General features: G+C 37.2%; 2 protein-coding genes and 1 long non-coding RNA gene across 5 annotated transcripts; 2 read left to right on the plus strand and 1 right to left on the minus strand.

Moving 5' to 3' along the window:
• On the plus strand, positions 2,166–3,551 carry LOC110267220. The gene is made up of 2 exons (XR_002354581.1): positions 2,166–3,047; positions 3,246–3,551. It is a non-coding gene; the product is annotated as an uncharacterized LOC110267220 (long non-coding RNA).
• On the minus strand, positions 3,727–15,197 carry LOC107617274 (probable ATP-dependent DNA helicase RecQ). 2 transcript variants are annotated; one of them, XM_016319007.2, is made up of 19 exons: positions 15,045–15,197; positions 14,645–14,757; positions 14,476–14,551; positions 14,226–14,368; positions 13,568–13,738; positions 10,382–10,586; positions 9,379–9,464; positions 8,947–9,178; positions 8,689–8,812; positions 7,836–7,972; positions 7,511–7,619; positions 7,091–7,133; positions 6,761–6,923; positions 6,499–6,569; positions 6,305–6,398; positions 5,228–5,446; positions 4,881–5,090; positions 4,058–4,360; positions 3,727–3,985 (listed from the first exon to the last, which is right to left on the minus strand). In XM_016319007.2, the coding sequence occupies exons 1-19, from the start codon at positions 15,069–15,071 to the stop codon at positions 3,860–3,862; spliced, it is 2,652 nt and encodes an 883-aa protein (XP_016174493.1). In that variant the 5' UTR covers positions 15,072–15,197; the 3' UTR covers positions 3,727–3,859. The 2 variants fall into 2 exon arrangements, with proteins under 2 accessions (XP_016174493.1, XP_020968059.1); XM_021112400.1 differs by lacking the exon at positions 8,947–9,178 and having other exon boundaries at positions 8,689–8,741.
• LOC107617276 (cation/calcium exchanger 4) lies at positions 15,327–20,882 on the plus strand. 2 transcript variants are annotated; one of them, XM_016319009.2, is made up of 4 exons: positions 15,327–16,076; positions 17,080–17,233; positions 17,967–18,027; positions 18,377–20,882. In XM_016319009.2, the coding sequence occupies exon 4, from the start codon at positions 18,505–18,507 to the stop codon at positions 20,473–20,475; it is 1,971 nt and encodes a 656-aa protein (XP_016174495.1). In that variant the 5' UTR covers positions 15,327–16,076; positions 17,080–17,233; positions 17,967–18,027; positions 18,377–18,504; the 3' UTR covers positions 20,476–20,882. The 2 variants fall into 2 exon arrangements, with proteins under 2 accessions (XP_016174495.1, XP_016174496.1); XM_016319010.2 differs by having other exon boundaries at positions 17,128–17,233.

The raw sequence follows: 21,139 nt of genomic DNA on the forward strand, positions 1-21,139 counted from the left end.
TCTCCCTCTCTCCCCTCCCCTTTTTTCTCTCTCTCTCTTCTTCCCCTCTTTCTCCACCTTCCCTTTCTTTCTCTCTCCTTTGTCTCTCTATCCTTCTCTCCCTCTCTCCCCATGCTCTATCTCTCTCCTCTCCCTCTCTCTCCTTTACTCTCCCGCTTTTCTCTTTCTCTCCTTCTCTCTCTCTCCTCTCCCCTCTGTCTCTTCCTCTCTCTCTCCTTACCCTCTTTCTCCCCCTCCCTTCTCTTTCTTCCTCTCTCTCCTCCCCTTTCCCTCTCTCCCCTCCTCTATATCCTCCTCTCTCTCTCTCTCCCATATCTCTCTCATTTCTCCTCTCTTTCCCCTTCTCTCTCTTTATCCCCTCTCCCTCCTCTCTCTCTCTCTTTCTCCCCTCTCCTCTGTTTCTCTCTCCTTTTTTCTTTCTCTCTCTCTCTCTCTCTCTCTCTCTCTCTCTCTCTCTCTCTCTCGCTCCTCTCTCTTTTCTTTCCTTTCCTTCTTTCTTTCTTTCTCTCTCTCCCCTTCCCTCTCTCTCCTCTTCTTCTTCTCTTCCTTCTCTCTCCTTCTCCTCTTTTCTTTCTACTCTCTCTTTTCTCTTTTTCTCTCAGCCTTCTCTCACTCTCTATCCCTCTTCTCTCTCTTTTCTCCTCTTCTCTCCAAAACGAGAGAGAGAGGAGAGAGAAGAGAGAGAGAGAGAGGAGGAGGAGATAGAGGAGGAGAGAGATGAGAAGAGAGAAGAAGGGGAAGAGAGAGAGAAGAAGAGAGAGAAAGAGGCAAGGAGAGAGAAAGAGTAAGAGAGAGGGGAGAGAGAGAGAGGAGGGGAGAGAGACAAAAAGAGAGAAGGAGAGAGAGAGAGAGAAAGAGAAGAGGGGAGAGGGAAGGAGAGAGGGAGAGGAGGGGAGAGAGAAAGAGGGAAGGAGAGAAAGAGAGAGCATGGGGAGAGAGAGAGATAGAGAAGAGGGGGAGAGAGAGAAAAGGAAGAGAGGAGGAGGAGAGAGAAAAATGAGAGAGAGAGAGGAAGACAAAGAGAGGGGAGGGAGAGAAAGAGGGGAAGGGGAGAGAGAGAGAGAGAAGGAAGAGAGGAGAGGAGGGGAGAGAAGGAGAGAGATGGAGAGAAGGAGATAAGAAAAAGTTATTCGTATCATTTAGAAAGAAAATTATTTACATTAGAAAAAATTCTTTATAGAAAATGTTGAAAAGAGATAGAAAGAAAAAGGAACGAAGCAATGGAAAGGATTTCATTATTTACAAATGTTACTTGTATCATTTAGAAAGAAAAAAATTAATTTTTAGATTAAAAAAATTCAATTAAAAAAAAGGTTAAAAATTTGGGTTTTTGTATGTAAAAAAATTAATTTGTGTAAAAACCGGCTTTTAGTTGTAAAAACTAATTTTTGGTATAAAAACCAATTTTTTGGTGTAAAAATCGGTTTTTGGTGTAAAAATCGGTTTTTCTATATAAAAACTGGTTATTTTTTAAAAATTGGTTTTTATTTTAATAATCAATTAAAAATCGATTTCAAATTTTACTAACTGATTAATAACCAATTTTATCATGTACAACTAGTTTAGTTAATTAACCAAAATTATATTTTTGATTAACCAAAAAACTAATTTGATTTTTAGATTAACCAAACCATGAACACCCCTAGCCAATAACGCGTTAGGGGAACAAATTGGCCACTATATATACATATCTATAAATGCCATTCGTGCAAAGGTATTTATCTAGTAGTTTAAAGCTTTGGAAAAAATTATACTTAATATTGGATGATCATGATATATTTTTTATGGTAAACCTGTGTTAAAGACTCGTATTAGTTTCTGAAGTTTGATCCAAACTTCAATTTGGTCTTTTAAATTTGACCTCCATAACTCGTTACCCCTAATCCTATTTCCGTAATGGCGTGCTGAGGCCTGATAGTTGGCATGTTGAACCCCATAGAAACGACGACACTGCTGTGTAACTCAAATAGCCAAAAAAAATAGTGTGATGTGTTGGTATATGCTAGAGTCTCTAAAGACATTAGTCAGGCCATCTCTCCCAAACTGCCACTCTTCCCGATTGCTGAGGTCAATTGCCATCTAACTACGAAGCCTCTGTACTACCATGGACCATATTGCCAACGCTATACATTTTTAAGAATGACCAATTTTATTTATTCATTGAATAAAATGCTAAAACTCTGACTATGAAAAATTATAATATTCATAAATTTGATCATAAAAAAATTAGAATAAAAAATAAATAAGTCTCTAACCTTTTTAAACGCGGACATTTTCGTTCTTTAAGATTGAAAAATACATTTAAATCCCTCACCTTATAAAACGCGTGACAATTATATTCCTCCGTCGAGTTGGGACTCAAAACAGTAATGGAGAATGCTGACCTAGATGGGTGAAAACTGAGCTATCCGTTTTGGTTGATGACGTGGATGGAGAACAAATTGTTAATAGACAAATTAGTCCTTATACTTCGAAACGGTCCTTTTGTATACTCCGTGGAGGACCATATGGCAGTGCTGCCACCGCTTCCGATGAACCGCCCTCATCATATCACTGGCAACAACAACTTGAAAACGACACCACCACCTACTACTTTGGGGATCCATTCTCAACCATGAGAGATCCTTTCCTTCACCAGCTCCACATCCCTCCTACTTCTTCGTCTTACTTCGAAGAACCACCGCTACCACCGCCATCGCTGCCGCCGCCTACCTTGCTTACTCCATGTTATAACTATTATGGTGGTGCACCCCTTTAACATGACATGAGATCTTTCTCCTCTTCTTCTTATAACAGTTAGCTGCAACAACTTATTCTCGAACATGATTTAGATCTCTCAGCACTAATAACACTTCTTCTTCTTGTTCCTCTTCGTCTTCAAAATTAGCCATCTCTTCCTCCTCCTCTTCTTCTCCTTCTATGCTCTCAAATGTTAACGCCATGGTCAATGCAATATCAATCCCCTCCAACAAGCAAGATTGCCATCTTCTGGACAACGCTTCCGCACTTCAGATCTCATCTCCACGCAATTCTGCTCTTAAGCGCAGGTACTCTTTCTTGTTCTTCTTATTCTTGTTGATGATGGCACCATGAATTTTGTGAAACCAAAAAGGAAAAAAACCTTATGAATGGCATACAAATTAATTAATTATTATTATTCTAAAACAAATTGTTAATGGCATCGTTTTAAAGTATAAGGACTACTATTAACAATTTGTCCCCATCTACATCATCAACCAAAACAGACAGTTCAGTCTCCACCCTTCTAGGTCAACATTTTCCGTTATCGTTTTGAATCCCAACTCGGCGAAAGGATATAATTGTCACGCACCACCACCCCCGATCTTAGTCTGAACATCTGGCGGTGGTTTGAATCAGGTGTAGAGGACGAGATCGTATTTGAGGAAAGCACCCACAAAACACCAGCGTCAAAAAAGTCGTTGTCTTGGTGTGTATTGGCAACAGTCACATCATTATTTTTTGTAGTTTTTTAAGATTTGGATAATTTTGTCTATCAAAATCCATCTTTAATAGTTACAAATTAATTTTAATTTTTTTATAATCAAATTTATTAGCATCATAATCTTTCATGGTTAGTTTTGATATTACTCTATTCTAAACTTAAATTGGATCCAGCCGAAGAGGTTAAGTTCCCACAACCGGATTTACCATGGTTCAAATACTAGTCAAGAGAAGTACCTACCATGGTTAAGTACCTGTAGTTTGTGTTCAAAGAGTTATCTCCGATAAAATCTACCTGGGTGTGAAAAAGATCATGTAAGAACATTATCCTTTGGCAAAGTCGCAAAGATGCAGTTGGCCGTTGAAATTCAGTGGTTCAACCACACAATCTACTTAATTACAGGACCCTATACATGCCACCTTTTTTATAAATTAAAAAGTCACTTTCCAATAAATTCAGCAGATCAACCACACAATCTTCGCCAGACCCGTTGAAGTGCCCTTGAATTTCAACCAAAGTAGCCTGAAACCAATAAACAAAACCTTTTTAGAATTGCAACCACAAAGCAAAGACACGTTTAGAGTTTTCACTAACCCCTTCATCATGGTGCTTTAGCCACTCTAATATAGAATTCTCAGTAGCTTTGAAGTCAGTTGAATTTATTTCCTTCATGTCACTGACTTTCTGACGTTTGGTTGTGAATTCCACTGGTCTAGATGCTACTTTATCCATTTCCAAGTCACATTTTTCCATCAAGCTGTGGTCAGAAATGTTGGCTTCACAATGCGTTTCCACTTGCTGTATTTCCGATTCGCTGTCTTTCTGAGTCTGGATGTCATCTTTGGATACACCACAGCTTTGCATTGTCAAATAAGTCTTGATGTGCTGATAAGTGACCTGCGAGATTGAAAAACTATTCAATTGCAAGCTCAACTAAGTGACAAGCATTTCAAATAGATTACAAAATATTACTGACATGCATTATATGAAAATGAACTTTGCATAGGTTTTTGATACACTCAATTTCATTCATTAATGATAAATGCTTATTAACACGAGAAAAACTTAACGGGTGAAAAAGATAATAATAAAAATCTCTATTCTGCGACGATACTGTAGAGGTATGTTTGGTTGAGGGATTTCATGGGATGAAAATTTTCATGAATAAGCTCCATGTATGAATTTACACACAAAAATCATCCATTAAAATTTCCTCCATACTTATACCCTGTATCCAAACAGTGTTAGTTACAATTTACAACTTGTTGCTGAAGTACCCAGCTGTTTCTAATCTTGCTCATTGACCATTATCCACTCTGATTGGTCATTGGATAGAAACACAACATACAATGAACCATATGTATCAAACAAACTATCAATTATCAAAGTACTCGAATAATAAAGGTAACAAACTCACATTTTCTGGCAATTCATCTTTTATAGGCTTCAGCTTATCTTTAGATCCAACCTTTAAAATAGCACCCTGAATTTCAGATTCGATCTCTTGCGTCAGTCCTATCACCTCACAGAATCTACTCCAATCAAAAGGTAATCCTTCTTGTGCAGCTTCCAACAGATATTCAGCAACAGTTTGCTCTTTTATAGGAGCTGATCTACCTGGAAAGTTCTGAGATTACAAAGATTTTGTTTATTTGAATTCATTGGTTTGGTGGAGGAAGAAGCAGGGGAAGCAGAGGGTAAAGTAAGAAGTCAAAGACACATGAACGATAAATCTGAAAGAGTGACAATAGAATAATGACATACAGCAATCATCTGAATAGAAAGACCATCTTCATGCCACATTTTCCATGCTTCAAACTTTGCTGGTGTCAACTTCTTTGAACTGTTTTTTACTGACACTGTAGATAATTTCCTTACTTCGTTATTTAGTAAATTAGCTTCCCCGTCCAATGATAAGTTTAATCCTTGTGACAGTTGCTGGATAACTCTAAGAAAATGATCTCCATATTTTGTTACTAGGTGCTGCAGAAAATAGTCAGAGCAAGTCATTTAGATAATAGAAAGAAAAAAACAGCATGCTTTGGTATGTAGACTATTGTCAAATGATTAACCAATGAAAGGATTAATCATACTGCACTCTACCATCATTGTAAATGCTGCTAAAATACCTACTACTTAATACCTATAGTACTGGCTTCCATGTAGGGGAAAAAATTCAGAGAGAATTTAATAGACACTGAAATCCAGCAGTAGAATGGTTTGATTATGATTGACTATCACCCATCAACATTCATTATTCTGACAAAACAAAATATAAAACAATAGATATTTAAAAAAAAAAAAAATAGAAACAAAATCAAGAATCAAATAATTTGTCAAAAATAATGTCTGCTTAAACTACATAAGCTTTTTTATTAAAATTGTGAAAAGAGTGTCCAATGCATCAGGGAATGGAACTCCATAAAATTATAAACCTATTAGTTCAGTTTTCATTGAAAACCAGAAAGTAAGGAAATCAGCCAGGAATAGAAACATCATGTGAACCAGCATTGAATTTTAACAAACAATGGAAAACATGAACTCAAATAGGAAAATTAATTCTAACTCTCTTTTCACTCTACCAAAAAGAATTTTCATTCCTTTGATGCAATGTGGTTGTTTATTTTGTGTTTTACCTATTTATTATTTATTAACAGAGAAAGGAAAATTACTTAAAAAGTATTCAATAGATGCCTTCAACCTTGTCAACCAGACTAAGAAAGTAAAATGGGGAAAAATTCCAATTCTTATCACAGGTATAAGGATAGAAATAAAAATAATCATTTTTGCAGCCCTTAAGCTTGAAAATACAGACCAAAATCAGGAAATTAGAAAATCTACCTGATTCACACCGTCAATGTTTGCTAGCCTTGCTTTTGTAGATGGTCTTACAAGAGTAATTTTCTTAATTGTTTGATCGCCACATATGGCATATCTACAAAGAAGGTAAAAGAGCTTTATGAAAAAACTATTGATCAAAGGAATTGCAAGAATTGGTAGCCTTAAAAATGTTTCAAAAATTAATAAAAACCTACGGAGCAGTTCCAACACTTCTTGCAAGCTTTAATCTTTCTTCTAAAAGCATCTGGTAGAGCTGTCGCTCAACCTGAATAGAGGGTTAGAATGCAAAGATCTATTGTTAATGGATGCCAAATGTATCTGTACGGCATATGACATAAAGCTAATGTATCTTACTAACAATAAATGGAAGGTAATAAGGCCACCTTTCCATGGAGCATTACCGAGGAGGAGAGGAAAAAGGTAGTTGAATAAACATAGTGCCATCGAATTACCAACCTCTGAAAACCCGTCTAAATCTGAAGTGGCCAGAGTTTTTGATTCTTCTTGTGTGCTCATATTTTCCTCTTCTCCGAGCAACTCAGCAGTCAGTGACAAAACTAAGGAAGGTTGATAATCAGGTGTAGAAGAGGCCAAAAATTGTTCTCCTTTTAAACTGACACTGATTCATGAAGAACAAATTTTATAGCTGAGTATACATTCACTTTGAAACATAATAAGATCTGGAGAAACATCAGCGCACGGTAGATGAACTTATAGACAATAAAAAGTTTTATTAATGGAATTTAAATAATTAATGTAGTCTACCCAATAACTTGAATAACCTACCTTATAGTTCTGTACACATCACTGACAGTTTCCTTCAAATAACCTGTGGATCAGTAGAAGACAATAAATTGCATCTAGTACTTTTTGGTAATGGCATTTGTTGTATAAAAGAAAATGTTCTGTCATCGTGTTAATCATAAATTATCATGCCATATGTCTTTGGATAAACCAAATGAACTATTTAAAGGAAATTCCCTATTAAAAGATCATCCTTTCAATCAAAATATATGCCAAATTCCTAATCTTTCCCATAAGAGTTGTGTCGAAAAGTATGTCATCAAAGGGTACAAGAACTTTATTCCAACCAAATAAACCAAATAGTGGCATAGACTACACTACCACAAGATATTTGGCTTTCTTCCATTTCCTAAAACCATCAAAAGATAACAGAAACTGAGTACGTTTTTGCACTCTACATACCATGAGCGATCAACTGATGCCCGAGTGCTTTCCACCAGTTTGGTGCATAAGTTTTTCCAAGTCCATGAAGGGGAAGCTTATCAAACTGGGCATCGAGAATCTTTTTCGCCTGCAACACCACAAGCATATACCATTATCAGCAGTTCAAAAAAGTATGGAAAGTACAAGGGTAAGATAATGGAGAATGTGTACTGAAAAGAACACAAAGAAATGATACCAACAAAACTAAGATCCTACATACCAAACAATGACTCTAAGTGAAATAGTACTTTTAGTTTAAATAAAATGTTAATATGTTTCTTAGCTTTAATTTTGAAAAGCTTACTCGAGACCCACGCAAGATATCAACGGGCATATTAAGACCCCATTTTCCCTTGCATGAATGAATGCAAGCCATTAGAAGAAATGCTTCTCTAGACATGTCGCGCTCCTTCTTTGAGACTGTGCAGTTATCACAGTTTCCTGCAACAAGATATGAAATAAAATATGAATATGTAACTAAATAAGTAACACGGAACATTGAAAGATAACATATTCATAACCAGGATTCAATTTATCAAGCGCAACAAGGTAATCATCAGTAGTAAAAATTACTATCTGACATGGTAGTCACTTTCAAAGTCTGAGCCTTGACACAATAAATTATGATTGCTACCTTGTGATTCAGAGTTCATAAGCTCAAAAGCTGCAGATCTTGTCCTTTCCGTCTATAACAAGTCATTATACTAAAGTACTAAACCAGAACTCTTAAGAACTAACATCTTTTCTGCTCAAATAATGATACTGACAATAGTTAGACAAATTGTATTGGTTGGTAGTAACATGTTAGGCCATGTTACACTTTGTGTGAAGGTCTAATTTGTCAGGAACCTTGGTATCAAGAGACAAGATCAATATGAAAGAACAAAGAAACAGAGTACGAAGACCATGTTTTCAATGGTGAGCAAAACCAAAGATGATATACAATTCCCACTACACAAAGAAAATTAAAAAGGGAGAAGTAAATAACATGCATCGCAAGTTAAATAGATGCAATGGATTTTACTAGGTTATAGCCCAGGGCAAGAAAAATGCTGCTTTAAGTCGAGCAAATGAAAAAGCAGGCTAATAATGTAGCTTAAGCTTTTATTTTACTAAAACTGTATGATTATATTGAAGGGTACAAGTGAAAGCCAAACCACATCTATCAGCTGGATATTGTTCCCCAAAGTGTTCAAGCAAGAACTTTCTCCTGCAAGTTGCAAGCACACAATAACGTTCAGCAGCGAGCAATGACTCCATAACAGCTCTTTTTTGGGTTTCCTGGCAAATTGGAAGCCGGAATATATTAGGCAGGAAATGGTTATAACTTGTAATGTGAAATATGCATGAAGTGGCAACTTCAATGTACACTAAACCGTAGAATATTAGCTACTGTTCCTGATATGTAAACATACTGTTTTTAGGTCTCCGCAATAAAAGTCACCCTTTGCAAAGTCACTTCTTGTGTAGTAAAGCCAACAAACAGAAGCTATACCATCTCTACCACAGCGCCCACTTTCCTGGTAGTAGCACTCAAGACTCTTAGGGCAACCATAATGAATCACTTGTCTTATGTTAGGCTTATCTATGCCCATGCCAAAAGCAATAGTAGCCACCATGATTTGCAGTTCATCCCTGACAAATAACCTAAAGAAATTTGTGAACAGTTTAGTTAGGCTTAAAAGCACATCAAAGCACACTAGCATATTCAACATAACAAAAAACACGAGGGAAGAAAAGAAGAAAATGGATATGGGAATTGGGAAGGAGCAAGCTCTGCACTCACAAGGACCATAAGGGAAATGATTCATTTGATATTCTGAAAGTACACAAGACAGAATATTAACCTATGAGACTCTTCACGAGATTTTTTATCCATTTGGCCATGGTACATTCCAGCCTCAATTCCTGCTTCCGCAAGTGACTTGGATATCTATGTAAAATAAGATCAAGCAAATATTAACAAAAGAAAAGGCCACAGTCAATCTGTTCGCGCATATTTCAACTGGAAAACTCCCAAAGAGTGCCAGTAAATAGATAAAACAGGGACACATCACTAGTTTTAGATTTTTTTTAAAAAAAAACGGAAAACATGTTGTAGAACTACATATAAAGACATCAAATTTTAGGCATTATGCCAGGCAAATATTTCACTTCAATATTGTTGCCGCCAACCTAACTATTCTATTTCCATTTCCGGTCTTACTCTCTTAATATTGAGAAAGTATCTATTACTGCTATTTTTTTTACTTGTTACTTTACTGGATAACTAACCAATTCAACTCTTTCTTCAAAAAAAGGGGGGTAACAACAAGAAAACATCTTCCACAACCACTCTGCTCTTAGGAAGCAGTGCTAGAGCATCTCGATTCGAGTCCGAGTGGCGGCATGGCATCTTTTACTCTTTTTTAATAATTTAAAATAAAGAATTAAAAAAAGATATTAATAAAATAATTAAAATTATAATAATAAAAAAGAACTTCCCCATATGAAAGAATCCATAGCTGACGCTAGTGAAGCAATTTTATAGTTATACAAATTTCTCTTATAATGTGATGGGTTGAAAGTTCACATATTTGTCTTTAATGATTAAAATATATGCCATCTGATTATATAGTACCCTGCAGAACTACTTTGAATTACTATGCCCAAAAGATAAAATTTCACAAGTGGTAAATTCAGGAAATTTGTCTCTCAGCTTATCAAATGTGTAAACTCTTCCAAGAAAAAGAACTAGAATATTACTTTCAATACAGAAACAAAAGTAGCAATCAGATGAGTTTAAGGTTCATGTGGATAGTAGTTATATAGAAGCATGCAAAATTCCCATCACATTTCAAGTATATTTACCTGCTCTACGTCCTTTATTGTTGTGCAGTAAATTATAGTTGAACCACTACTAACAACTTTTGAAATTTCTTGTACAAGTTCATCAACAAAAGATTGTCCACGGCTAAATGGCTTGACCCCATAGAAAAGATTGGAGCGATCAAATGAACCAACCAAAACATATGGATTCTTCAACTTCAGGGAGTTGATAATGTCAAATCGAACCCTGGCAGTATATCATGTAAATGACCATGACTGTGGTGTTTGTTTCATTTCACAAAATAAAGTTAAGCATATTATTGATGAAACTATGAAGTACAGGCGTACAGCAGGTAACTAAAAGAGGCATCACATAAAAACACCGAACAAAGTTTAGAATGTAGAAAGACCAATAAAGAAATATTCAAAAGAGAGCTTCATAAAAGTAAAAATACCCAACAGACATAGTAAGATTCTGTGACGATGAAAGAGTTGGCAACAACTTGGGAGATTCACTAAAAATGAGAGAGAGAGAGAGAGAGAGAGAGAGAGAGAGAGAGAGAGTGAATCAGAGAGAATAGTGCGAAATGTTCATTCTTAAGCACTAACTATTGAAACAGTGAATCTGTGCTTATATAAATAGAGGAGAAGCTTGTTCAGCAAGCTAGTGCAAAGGGTAGAAGAGTCTTACATGCTTAAGTTACTTAGGGGAATCTATCGTAGATGGCACTTGCTCTAGCTGCCTAACAGATTAGCTTAACTGTTTCTAACTCTTCTAGACTTTTACTCAGCTCACTCTATTTATGCCCCCTGAAACTGGACACTCTACTACTTTGGAGAACTGTTGCAAGTAATTTCTCTCTTAGGCTCAGAAACTTTGCTTTAGATACTGCCTTAGTTACCATATCTGCTGGTTGTTCATCAGTGGGAATATAAACAATCAGTAGCCTTCCTTCCATGACCCTTTCTCTCACAAAGAAGAGATTTAACTCCATGTGCTTTGATCTGTTATGCAACACAGGATTGTGAGCTAGCATTATAGCACTCACACTAAAGGAGATCGGGGGTCTTGTAACAGTTGCATATTATAAAGCTCCTACAATTGATCTATAGAGAGTAGGATTATCCATAGTATCACTGCCACTATATGAGAATTTGAGAGCAGAGACCATTGGAATGGAGAGAGCTCTGGTTTTGTTCATTTTGCTCTTTTGGAGGAGGTCTCAAACATATTTATCCCGCGACCCACACAATAAACCATTTGGGCGCTTTTGCACACATGTTAAGAAATAGTGCAAGTCCCCTAAATCATTGAGTGCAAATTTGCTGTTAAGAGTGATGAGCTCTTGAATGTAGAAAGGAGAAGAGTCTGTGATGATTATATCATCCACGTACATAGGGACATAGTTAACATGAGATTGATGAGTCTTGATAAAGAGAGAGGTCACACTTGGCACTGCTAAACCCCAAGCTCTTGAGTCAGGCTTTATGTGTTTCAAATCATGCCATGGTGCTTGTTTTAACGATTTGTTCAGCTTGAACACTAGCCCAGACCCATCCAAGAACCATTCTGGTTGCTTCATGTACACTTCTTTAGTGAGCACACCATTTAGGAAGAAATTGTTCACATCTAACTGCCTCAGGACCCAACCATTTGTAAGGACAAGAGCTAGAACCACCCAAATAGTTGCAGGCTTCGCAATGGGTGAAAAAGTCTCCGAATGATCAAAGCCAACCTTTTGTGAGAAACACTTGGTGGTAAGGCAAGCCTTTAACTTATTGATGCTGCCATCTAAGTTCTGTTTTACACAAAAGACCCACTTACAGCCAATGACAGTGCGGGTTGGGGGAAGAGGAACCAAGTGGAAGTGCAAGAGAGGGCTTGAAACTCTTCTTTCATTGCAGCAAACCACTGAGATAAGGCCAAGGCTTCACTTACTAACCTAGGTTCGAGGGAAACTACGTGTGTGGAAGTGTGCATGAGTGTATGGGCCAGATCTTTTAGACTTTTACTCAGTTCACTCTATTAGTCACTAACTCCTGAACTGGACAATTCATTTCTTGCCACAAACAGCACCATTTTAAAGGTTTTGTTCATCACTAATAATCTCTTTCAAACATAAGGCCTACCACTGCCAAGATTTTCCAAATGGGTCTGTAGAGTCTGTTGCCCTTGATGGCAGCGAGTGCTTGGTGGAGCCATAGGAGAAAGTTTATATCTCAAGCTTCTACGATAGAGTAGGCAGCAGTCCTTGGCAGTACTTCAGAAACAGGGAGAGGAGGTGGCGGAATTGAGCGCTTCAGTGAGGAGTGGATCAGAATCTCCATTGCTGTTATGCAATTGTAGCTCAGATTCCATAACAGAAAATTGAATAGAGAGAGAGAGAGAGAGAGAGAGAGAGAGCATATTTTTTGAATGTGTAAAATTGAGTAACTGAATTTCTGTTAGCTCTCTCTCGCTGCTTATATACAACTGTAAAGGAGGCTTGTGGGAGAAGTTACATAAAGGATAGACTAGGTATTTAGCTCATAAGTTAGTTATCCTAATCTAGCTGGCAGTCCTACCTGGCAGGGTTAGTTTGTCAACTCAAAACTCTTCTAATCTGGTTAGAGAGTTTCCTAGCTTACTCTATTAAGAGTAGTATAGCTTTTTCTTCTTTTTCGTTTTTCTTTTTCCCGAAGAAACAGAAATAAATTGTGAAAAACAATACTTCTCAGGCAACAAATTGCACTATGAATCTATGACAGAGGAGCCTTTTATTATGATTGTTCTATGCCAAAAAACAATAGTATTATATTATGTGGTTACTTTAGTCTTCACAGCTCGATCTTTTGATTTTGTAATCCTTTCATATTTCTTCAGTATTAGCCCTCATTATTTGCAGGAAGATTGAAAAAAAATGTATGGATGAGAGAGAAAAACAGATGAAATTTCTATTTACAGAGACTGAAATTTCTAGTTCACTCAAACTAGCAAAGGATGGTGATAAAGCTTCCAAGTCAAAGTAGAAAACCATAATAAAATTGTCGACAGAAAGCAGATGAAGAGGAAAATATGTAAAAGATAAAGGAGGTACATAATGTGCATCAGGATCACTGTAAAATACAGCAATGATATGCTTCTTTTTGTTTCCTTTGATAGAAGAATTTCATTAAGACAAAGAGAAGAATAATACAAGATAACTAGTAATGGTATGCTTCACTATCAGCCAAACACAAGGTACTTACTTTTCAGTAGCAGTTGCAGTTAAGCCAACAAAAGGAACATCTAGCAGAACACTACGTAAATTGTGTAAGTTCTTGTATTCCACCCTAAAATCATGCCCCCATTCTGATATACAATGAGCTTCATCAACAGCAAAAAGGCTAATTCCTTCCTTCAGCAAGTTAGACCAGAAACTGCATAAAATGAGATGAAATATAACACGAAATCACAATTAGACAAAGCATAATATGCACGAAAGTTAATGATCTATGGCATAAAATATATCAAACAATAAGAAAACTTTTGTCAAATAAAAGCATTATCATCTAAACAAAAAGAAATATACAAAAAGGATGCCACCATACAAGAAGCATTGGATTCATAACTCAACTCAAATGTTCAAGTCATAGTAAAATACACAGCACACAAACACAGAGAAAGGAGCAGGATAAGCACAACTAGAAGTAGAAGACTTAATGAACTAGATACCCAGGCATGATACCCTCCAAGACAAACAGTTTCAGGTCCAACTAATAAACTCCAAGCACTATTTTATCCCAAAAATAAAAAGAAAATGTTTAAGTTATCTAGAGTCATTCGACACGAGAGCATCAATAGTTTGTTCACTCAAAATAAGGTAAGGAACACAGCTTAAGATTATACATAGGTTTATTACAACACCTGGTAGGAACTGTGCAAGCCTTTTCCGGAGTCATGAACAAAATGTCAAATTGACCCTGCTCGGCTTTTCTCTGAACAGTGGAATCCTTCTGAGCACTTCCAAGATATTCAGCCTTGATGCCCCGCTGTTTTAAAGCCATTACCTGTTTTCCTCATTTTTTATATATATATTAGATAATCACTACTTGAACAACTAATAGCAAGGAAATGAGGGAAAAAAAAAGATGCATTTGGACTAAAATCAACTCACCTGGTCTTGCATCAATGATATTAGAGGGCTAACAACTATCCCAGTCTTTCTAACAACCAAGGGTGGTACCTGGTAACTGTTTGGAAAAGGTATAGTTTCTATCTCACTCTTCAATTTAGGTAACTAATAAATTCAAATAAGAGTGAAATATTAAGATAATGCTATTTACCACAAGGATTTCCCACTACCAGTAGCCATGACTACCAAGCAGTCCCTTTTCTCAATAATTTTCTGAATGGCATCTTTCTGATAAGGCCGAAAATCTGAAAACCCAAAATATTGCTGGAAATCCAATTTCAAACATGTCAAAACTCGGAAGCATTCAATGACCCCAAACAGTCAAAAGTCAAAAAGTCAAATCCTTTTGTTCAATACCCACCAACTAAACTCAATCACCTTTCATTTTCCTTACAAACTTCAATAATTTATTCTCTAAAAACGAAATAGGGTATCAAAATTAACAAACTTTGTCCTACAACAACGAAAAAAAAGAATAAGAAATAAAAACAGTGAACTTAGTGCAATGCACAAGAAATTTTCTGACTGACAGAAGAGAGTGCTTAGGGTACCTTGAGAACAGAGAGCATAGTGTCCATGGTGAAACTACATGCGACCTCGAAGCTCTCAAGTCTCAAGAAATGAGATATTATTTGTTCCCGCCACTTCCACTTCCACTACCACTACCACTGTACGTAAGTCTCTGAGCTTGGATAATGGGCCTCAAGGGGAATTGTTGGGCCTCATTATTGTTTAGTTTTCTTAATTTGATCTTGAATTTTCATATTGTGACCAAAATAAAAATCGCGTGATCATTTGCTCAATAAAAAACAATAAAACATGGCGTGAGCTTAAGTTCAACAACCTTTCTTCGTTAATTCATCTTCTTCAATCTTCATCCAACAAAACATTGTGCTTTTCTTCAACATCCCAACTACTTATTCATTTTCCTCCTCCTCCTTCAAACCAAAACATTGTGCTTTTCTTCTTCCTGCCGCGCTCCCCACTCCTCCACCCATTGACAAGCAGTGGGAGGCAGACCATCTCCGCCCCACAATTCCCGACGACCACACCACCACCATCACAGCTCTGCCCCCGACCACCAGTCCCAGCCGGAGTGATACCGGAGGATTTCACGAACCCCAAGGACTACCTCAACTGCGAGACAAGTTAAATGTCACCGACAGGCTCCAATTTTTTCCCCCTTTGAGCAGCCAAGTTTGATGCGGTGGAAGCGCCTCGATCCGCGATTCCACGCGCTTGGACGGCGATTCTACTATTCCCTGCCTCATCCGACGCCGGAAGCGTGAACTGAGACAAATAACTTTTCCTGAAGCGTAGAAACGTCCGATTCCACGAGGGAGAACGGGATTTTCGCTACCTTAATTATTACCCAATCATATCCTAACCTACAGCTCTACAATTTGCGATTCTAGGGTTCCTCTCCCGTTCTTGTGCTTAGGCTGCTCTGGTGCTGCGGGCGTTGCCTCTTTTGCTGCCGTCGCCCCCTCTCGTCAATTTGCTTTTGGCACGGCGGCTCCTCTCGTGCATGTGCTTCTGCTTTCCTCTGCTCCGGCGGCCTGCTTCTTCCTTCTGCTCCGCCGGTCTGCTCCGCCTCTTCTAATTTTTGTTGTTGATCAATGTGACGTTGTTGCATGTTATTGTTGCCGCTACTATTTATAAAAGTTTTTGTTATTTAAATCAAATTATTGGCTTGGGCATGATCATCGGATGTCTATATAAACTAAGAGGAATGCTAGGGGCCAGCAATTTTGTGATTTGTAGCCATCAAATAGCCATCAATGATGGTTTTAATAGTGTGAGATTGGTGTGAGATTTCATCCAATGGCTCATTTTTCTTTGCTGGTTACATGCTGGCCAGAATTTAACAAAGTTGTTGGCCCCCTAGACTTTTCCTTAAACTAATATGAGTTTGATAGTTTAACTACTGTTTGCAATGAATACACTAAAATTTCACCAAAATACTGTGTTTTCTTAGTGAATGTGTAGAGGTAAGCAGGGCATTATATTTGTTCTGGTTTCGGATTTTGTGCTTTTTTAGGAGTAAATATCAAATTCATTTCTTTGAATTAAAAATTTATTTTGGTTATAATGATTTTTGCTGCATTTTAACTACAATTATGGAGTTTTATTGGGTTAAGACATTGAGCATATATTGATGGGTGTTTAGTGTTTACAGATTTTGGGCAGATAATGTGTTTAAAGATGTTTATCTTTAACCAACTTTGGTTGGTAGAATAGTTAGCTCACTCACCTGCTTAAGTAAGGGTTGGGGGTTTTGACTCTCACCTTGTATATACAGCAATCCATTGGCAGCATACCCCAAATGAAGCTCACATCCTCATGGGAAACAAAAGAAAAAATCATGTCCATCTTTTGATCACTTTAAATAGAAGAAGGAGAAGTTTGATGTATTAATTCTGAGTTTCTTCTCCACTTTTTTCATTGTTGGAAAAGTCCACATTAGAGTTCCATTGAATGTTTACTTGGTTGATACATTCAAGTTGGACTTCATTTGACAATTATGTTAGTTACAGCAGAGGCACTTTCATTCATCATGCCTTTTTCAGTATTTCTCTATTACAGATGCTTACAATGGAGGCTTGGATGTTTCTGTTGTCCTGTTGTATGCAGATGTCCTTCCATCTACAATGCTGCAGACCAGATCTATTACATCTATTCTCTAGATAATTGTAGCAGGGAGACCTTCCTAGAAAAGGATGCTGATTTAAGTCAAGATGTAACTGGCTTTTACTTTTTTAAGATAATCGTTGTTTCCCGATTTGAGTAGTTTTGATTTATTTCAGTTTTAATTTTGTTTGAGCTTGCTTGAATTACTTTTTGGTTTAAGTGTTAATGTCTTGAAATATATATGTGTTGTGTGTTTTATACTCATTTTGAACAAGTTGCATATCATAATCTATATTCTATAATGAATTTCAAACCATGTTCTTCTGCCATTTTTGTGATATCAATTGTAATCTTAACTTTCCAGACCTTTTCTTCTGATCTGCATGGATATTACATACTAATAATGCTCAGCTACCAATACAACTCTACTAGGATACAAATTGTAAATTATCCTGCTAAAACAGTGCTAATCACACCACCCTTCTCATATCAATAGCCACTATGTAAGACATTATAAAGTTATATAGCAATTTGACGTGGGAGCTTGTGTATTGAGCTGTCCTTATTTAATCTCTGTTATACTTTAATTGCTGAATTGGATTTTGTCCAAAACTCAATTAAGAGTGTTAACACACACACACACTCTCTCTCTCTCTCACATCTCTAGAAATTTATTGTTTTATACCTTAATTGAAAACTAAAACTTATTTTGAACATTATGGTTTTGTGTCAAAACATCCTTTTTTAATCCTAAAATTTTTTAAGGGTAAAATATTCTCTATGGTGAATATTTGATTCTATGTTGGTATCATTTTCCTGATTACAATGAAATATGATTTTAGGACCTTGGCAGATGAAGGTGTTGCGTCTCGGATCTGCACTTCGAAAACCCTTGCATCCAAGGTAACTGACCTAGCTATTCCATTTGTTCATCTCTGTAGTTTCTTTTAAAGGTTTAGAAAAAAGGTAGAGGAGATAGTATTGGGTAATACATAAAACAACTATTATGTTTTGCTTGCAAATTTTATTGCTCATGGCATTGGGAATCATGCATTTTGTTTGTTGGATTGTTCATGATTTCCTTGGCATATATTTTTTAGTTTATACTTGACAATCCTTATAAATTAGCAAGTTTGGAGTATGTGAAAGTTTATTATGTTTGTTTACTATTCTTTCTTAAAAAAAAAAAAATTTGCTATTATAATGTATATTATCTTGTCATGTCTTGACTTTGATTACTCCTTGTGCTCAGGTTCAAGTGGTTAGTCACCATCCTGCTGGTGGATTTATTTCAATTTTAATAAGGCTGTTTTCATATTGGAGCTGATACCACGCTGTGAGTGATCTTAGTAATTTTGGGAGGTGATAAAAAGATTGGTAATGAAGAAGTTGAGTGGCTTATTTGGTCCAAGAAGCAGAAAGCTTCGTAGGGTTTTCAATGGCCTTTGTGCGGTGGTTGTGTTTTTCTTTTTTTACAACCGAGAAGATATTCTTCATAACCCGCTTCTTAGGCAATCTGCAAATTTGGCAAAACACCACCTGCCTCCGAATTCAATATCGAGATATAGGTATTCTCACACTGGGGTTACTCACCGTAGAATGGTTGAAATTAGCCTCAATAGTTCAAGTATAATTAGTGAGCCTTCAGACACAGATTTGCCTGCAGCTATGCCAGGAATGTGTAATGGGTTGCGAAACCATGCTGGTTATGCTACCCATTGTGATTACCTAAAGGCCAATCCGCAGTGTTCTTCGGATGGATATCTTGATTACCTGAGGTTTTTCTATTGCACATGTGGCAGTGTCAGAGTTCTTGGTTATCTAGTATTGGGCGTGTGGCTTGCTGCTTTGTTTTATCTTTTAGGTAACACTGCGGCTGACTACTTTTGCCCTTCTCTTGAGCATCTCTCAAGGCTCTTGAAATTGCCCCCGACTGTGGCTGGGGTCGTGCTGCTTCCTCTTGGTAATGGTGCACCTGATGTGTTTTCCAGTATAGCATCCTTTGTGGGTACTGAAACAGGTCAAGTAGGTCTTAACAGCGTGTTAGGTGGAGCTCTATTTGTTACCTGTGTTGTTGTTGGAGCTGTTTCTCTGTGTGTTTCAGATAAGGAGAGTCAAGTTGATCGCAGATGCTTTATAAGGGATGTTAGTTTCTTTCTAATCACTCTTATCTCGCTGCTAGTGATTTTGGTTGTAGGTAAGGTGAGCGTTGGAGCAGCCATTGCTTTTGTGTCGATTTATGTTGTTTATGCATTCATTGTTGCTGCCAATGAGATATTACGTAAACATGCACATAGTTTGAAATTGGATGTTGTCATGCCGTTGCTTCCTGTCCAGGGAAGCATCTTCTCTATGGGATCTGAAGAGGATACTTCTGTCTATAGCCCTTTCCTTGACTTAGACACCGAGAGTGATCCACCCCGGTTACCTCCTTCCTTGCCTCAATGGATGTGGTCTTCAAACGTGGCAATATATTCAAACCAGGCAAATAAAATTCATATGTTAGATGATGAAAGGCCTCCTTGGGGATGGAGTGATCAGCCCACTGAAAACAACAGGTCTTTCTCTGTTATGAAACTTCTTTTGCTGCTGGAGGTGCCATTGGCAATTCCTAGACAGCTTACAATTCCGATGGTCAATGATGAAGTCTGGTCTAAGCCATATGCTGTGGCCTGTGCTACATTGGCTCCCATTCTCCTAGCCTTCTTGTGGAGCACACAAGATAGTGTGAGTTCTTTGAGTGCAATACTATCTTATTGTATTAGTATTGCAATTGGATGCACCCTTGGTATTCTGGCATATAAATATACAAGGCCTGATCATCCACCACGTAGGTATCTAATTCCTTGGGTTCTTGGAGGATTCTTCATGAGCATAGTGTGGTTCTACATAATTGCAAATGAGCTTGTGGCTCTATTGGTTGCATTTGGTATAATTTTTGGAATTAATCCATCCATCCTTGGATTAACCGTATTAGCATGGGGAAATTCTATGGGTGATTTGATGTCAAATGTTGCATTAGCATTGGATGGAGAAGACGGAGTTCAGATAGCCGTATCTGGGTGCTATGCAGGTCCTATGTTCAACACACTTGTTGGTTTGGGGATCTCATTGCTTCTCGGGGCATGGTCAAAGAAACCTGCATTGTTTGTGGTGCCGGAAGACAGTACCTTATTTTACACACTGGGATTTCTTATCGCTGGACTGCTATGGGCGCTTGTTGTTTTACCTCGCAACAATATGCATCCTAATCGAGTACTAGGAATTGGTCTCATCGGCCTTTATTTGGTGTTTCTTTCGTTCAGGTTGTGCACTTCCATGGGCCTCATAACAGTTGATGGTTCAAGTTGAACTTCTCACATTTGAACGATGTTGCCGCCAATATAGGTGGTTTGAGCATCCCTTTGAGCCTTGATGCAATCTGCTATGATTTCTGTCCTGCATCTGATAGGACCCTCAAAACTTACGGAATATATAAATTGGTAGTCATATGGCAGGAATAAGTTGCAGCCCCTATTGAAGGCCATTGTTGTATATGGAAAACACTATTATGTAGTCATCAGGCGAAATAGAAGTAGGTAGAGTCTATTTGCATTTACTGGGAAAAAGAAATGTACATCATCTCCTGGAACCGCGTACTGCACAGAATGGAATAATAATGACTCTGTTCGGGGCATTTGGCATTTCGTATGCTTAAGAAATCTGGTATTAGATTATGTGATAAATAACTTAAAAATAGAACATCTGTCGGAATTTTATTTTTGTTTGTGTTGACAAGATGAGGAATTTATAGTGTTTTATGGATTTCTTTGCAGAGATCTTTTGTTCTTCATTATGATTGGCCTTTTAATTAAACTTCATTTGTCTTGAGCAAGAGTTAGAGAACTGGACTGGTTGAATAGCTAGATTTTTTAGGCAGATAAGTAGGGTGTTACTGTGTTAGGTTATCCTTCCTGATTCTCCTTATCTTTGTTTTTATAGTTTATTCTTTTTTAAAATTTATCATATTTCTAAT

The sequence above is a fragment of the Arachis ipaensis genome, chromosome B09 (assembly GCF_000816755.2).
Source record: "Arachis ipaensis cultivar K30076 chromosome B09, Araip1.1, whole genome shotgun sequence".
Lineage (NCBI taxonomy): Eukaryota > Viridiplantae > Streptophyta > Magnoliopsida > Fabales > Fabaceae > Arachis > Arachis ipaensis.

Coding starts and splice junctions, on each gene's coding strand:
- LOC107617274 (XM_016319007.2), bottom strand. CDS start 15,071: ATGGACACTATGCTCTCTGTTCTCAAG. Junction 14,758..15,044: donor CTATGCTCTCTGTTCTCAAG/GTACCCTAAGCA, acceptor TTGGATTTCCAG/CAATATTTTGGGTTTTCAGA. Junction 6,399..6,498: donor AGAAGTGTTGGAACTGCTCC/GTAGGTTTTTAT, acceptor CCTTCTTTGTAG/ATATGCCATATGTGGCGATC.
- LOC107617276 (XM_016319009.2), top strand. CDS start 18,505: ATGAAGAAGTTGAGTGGCTTATTTGGTCCAAGAAGCAGAAAGCTTCGT.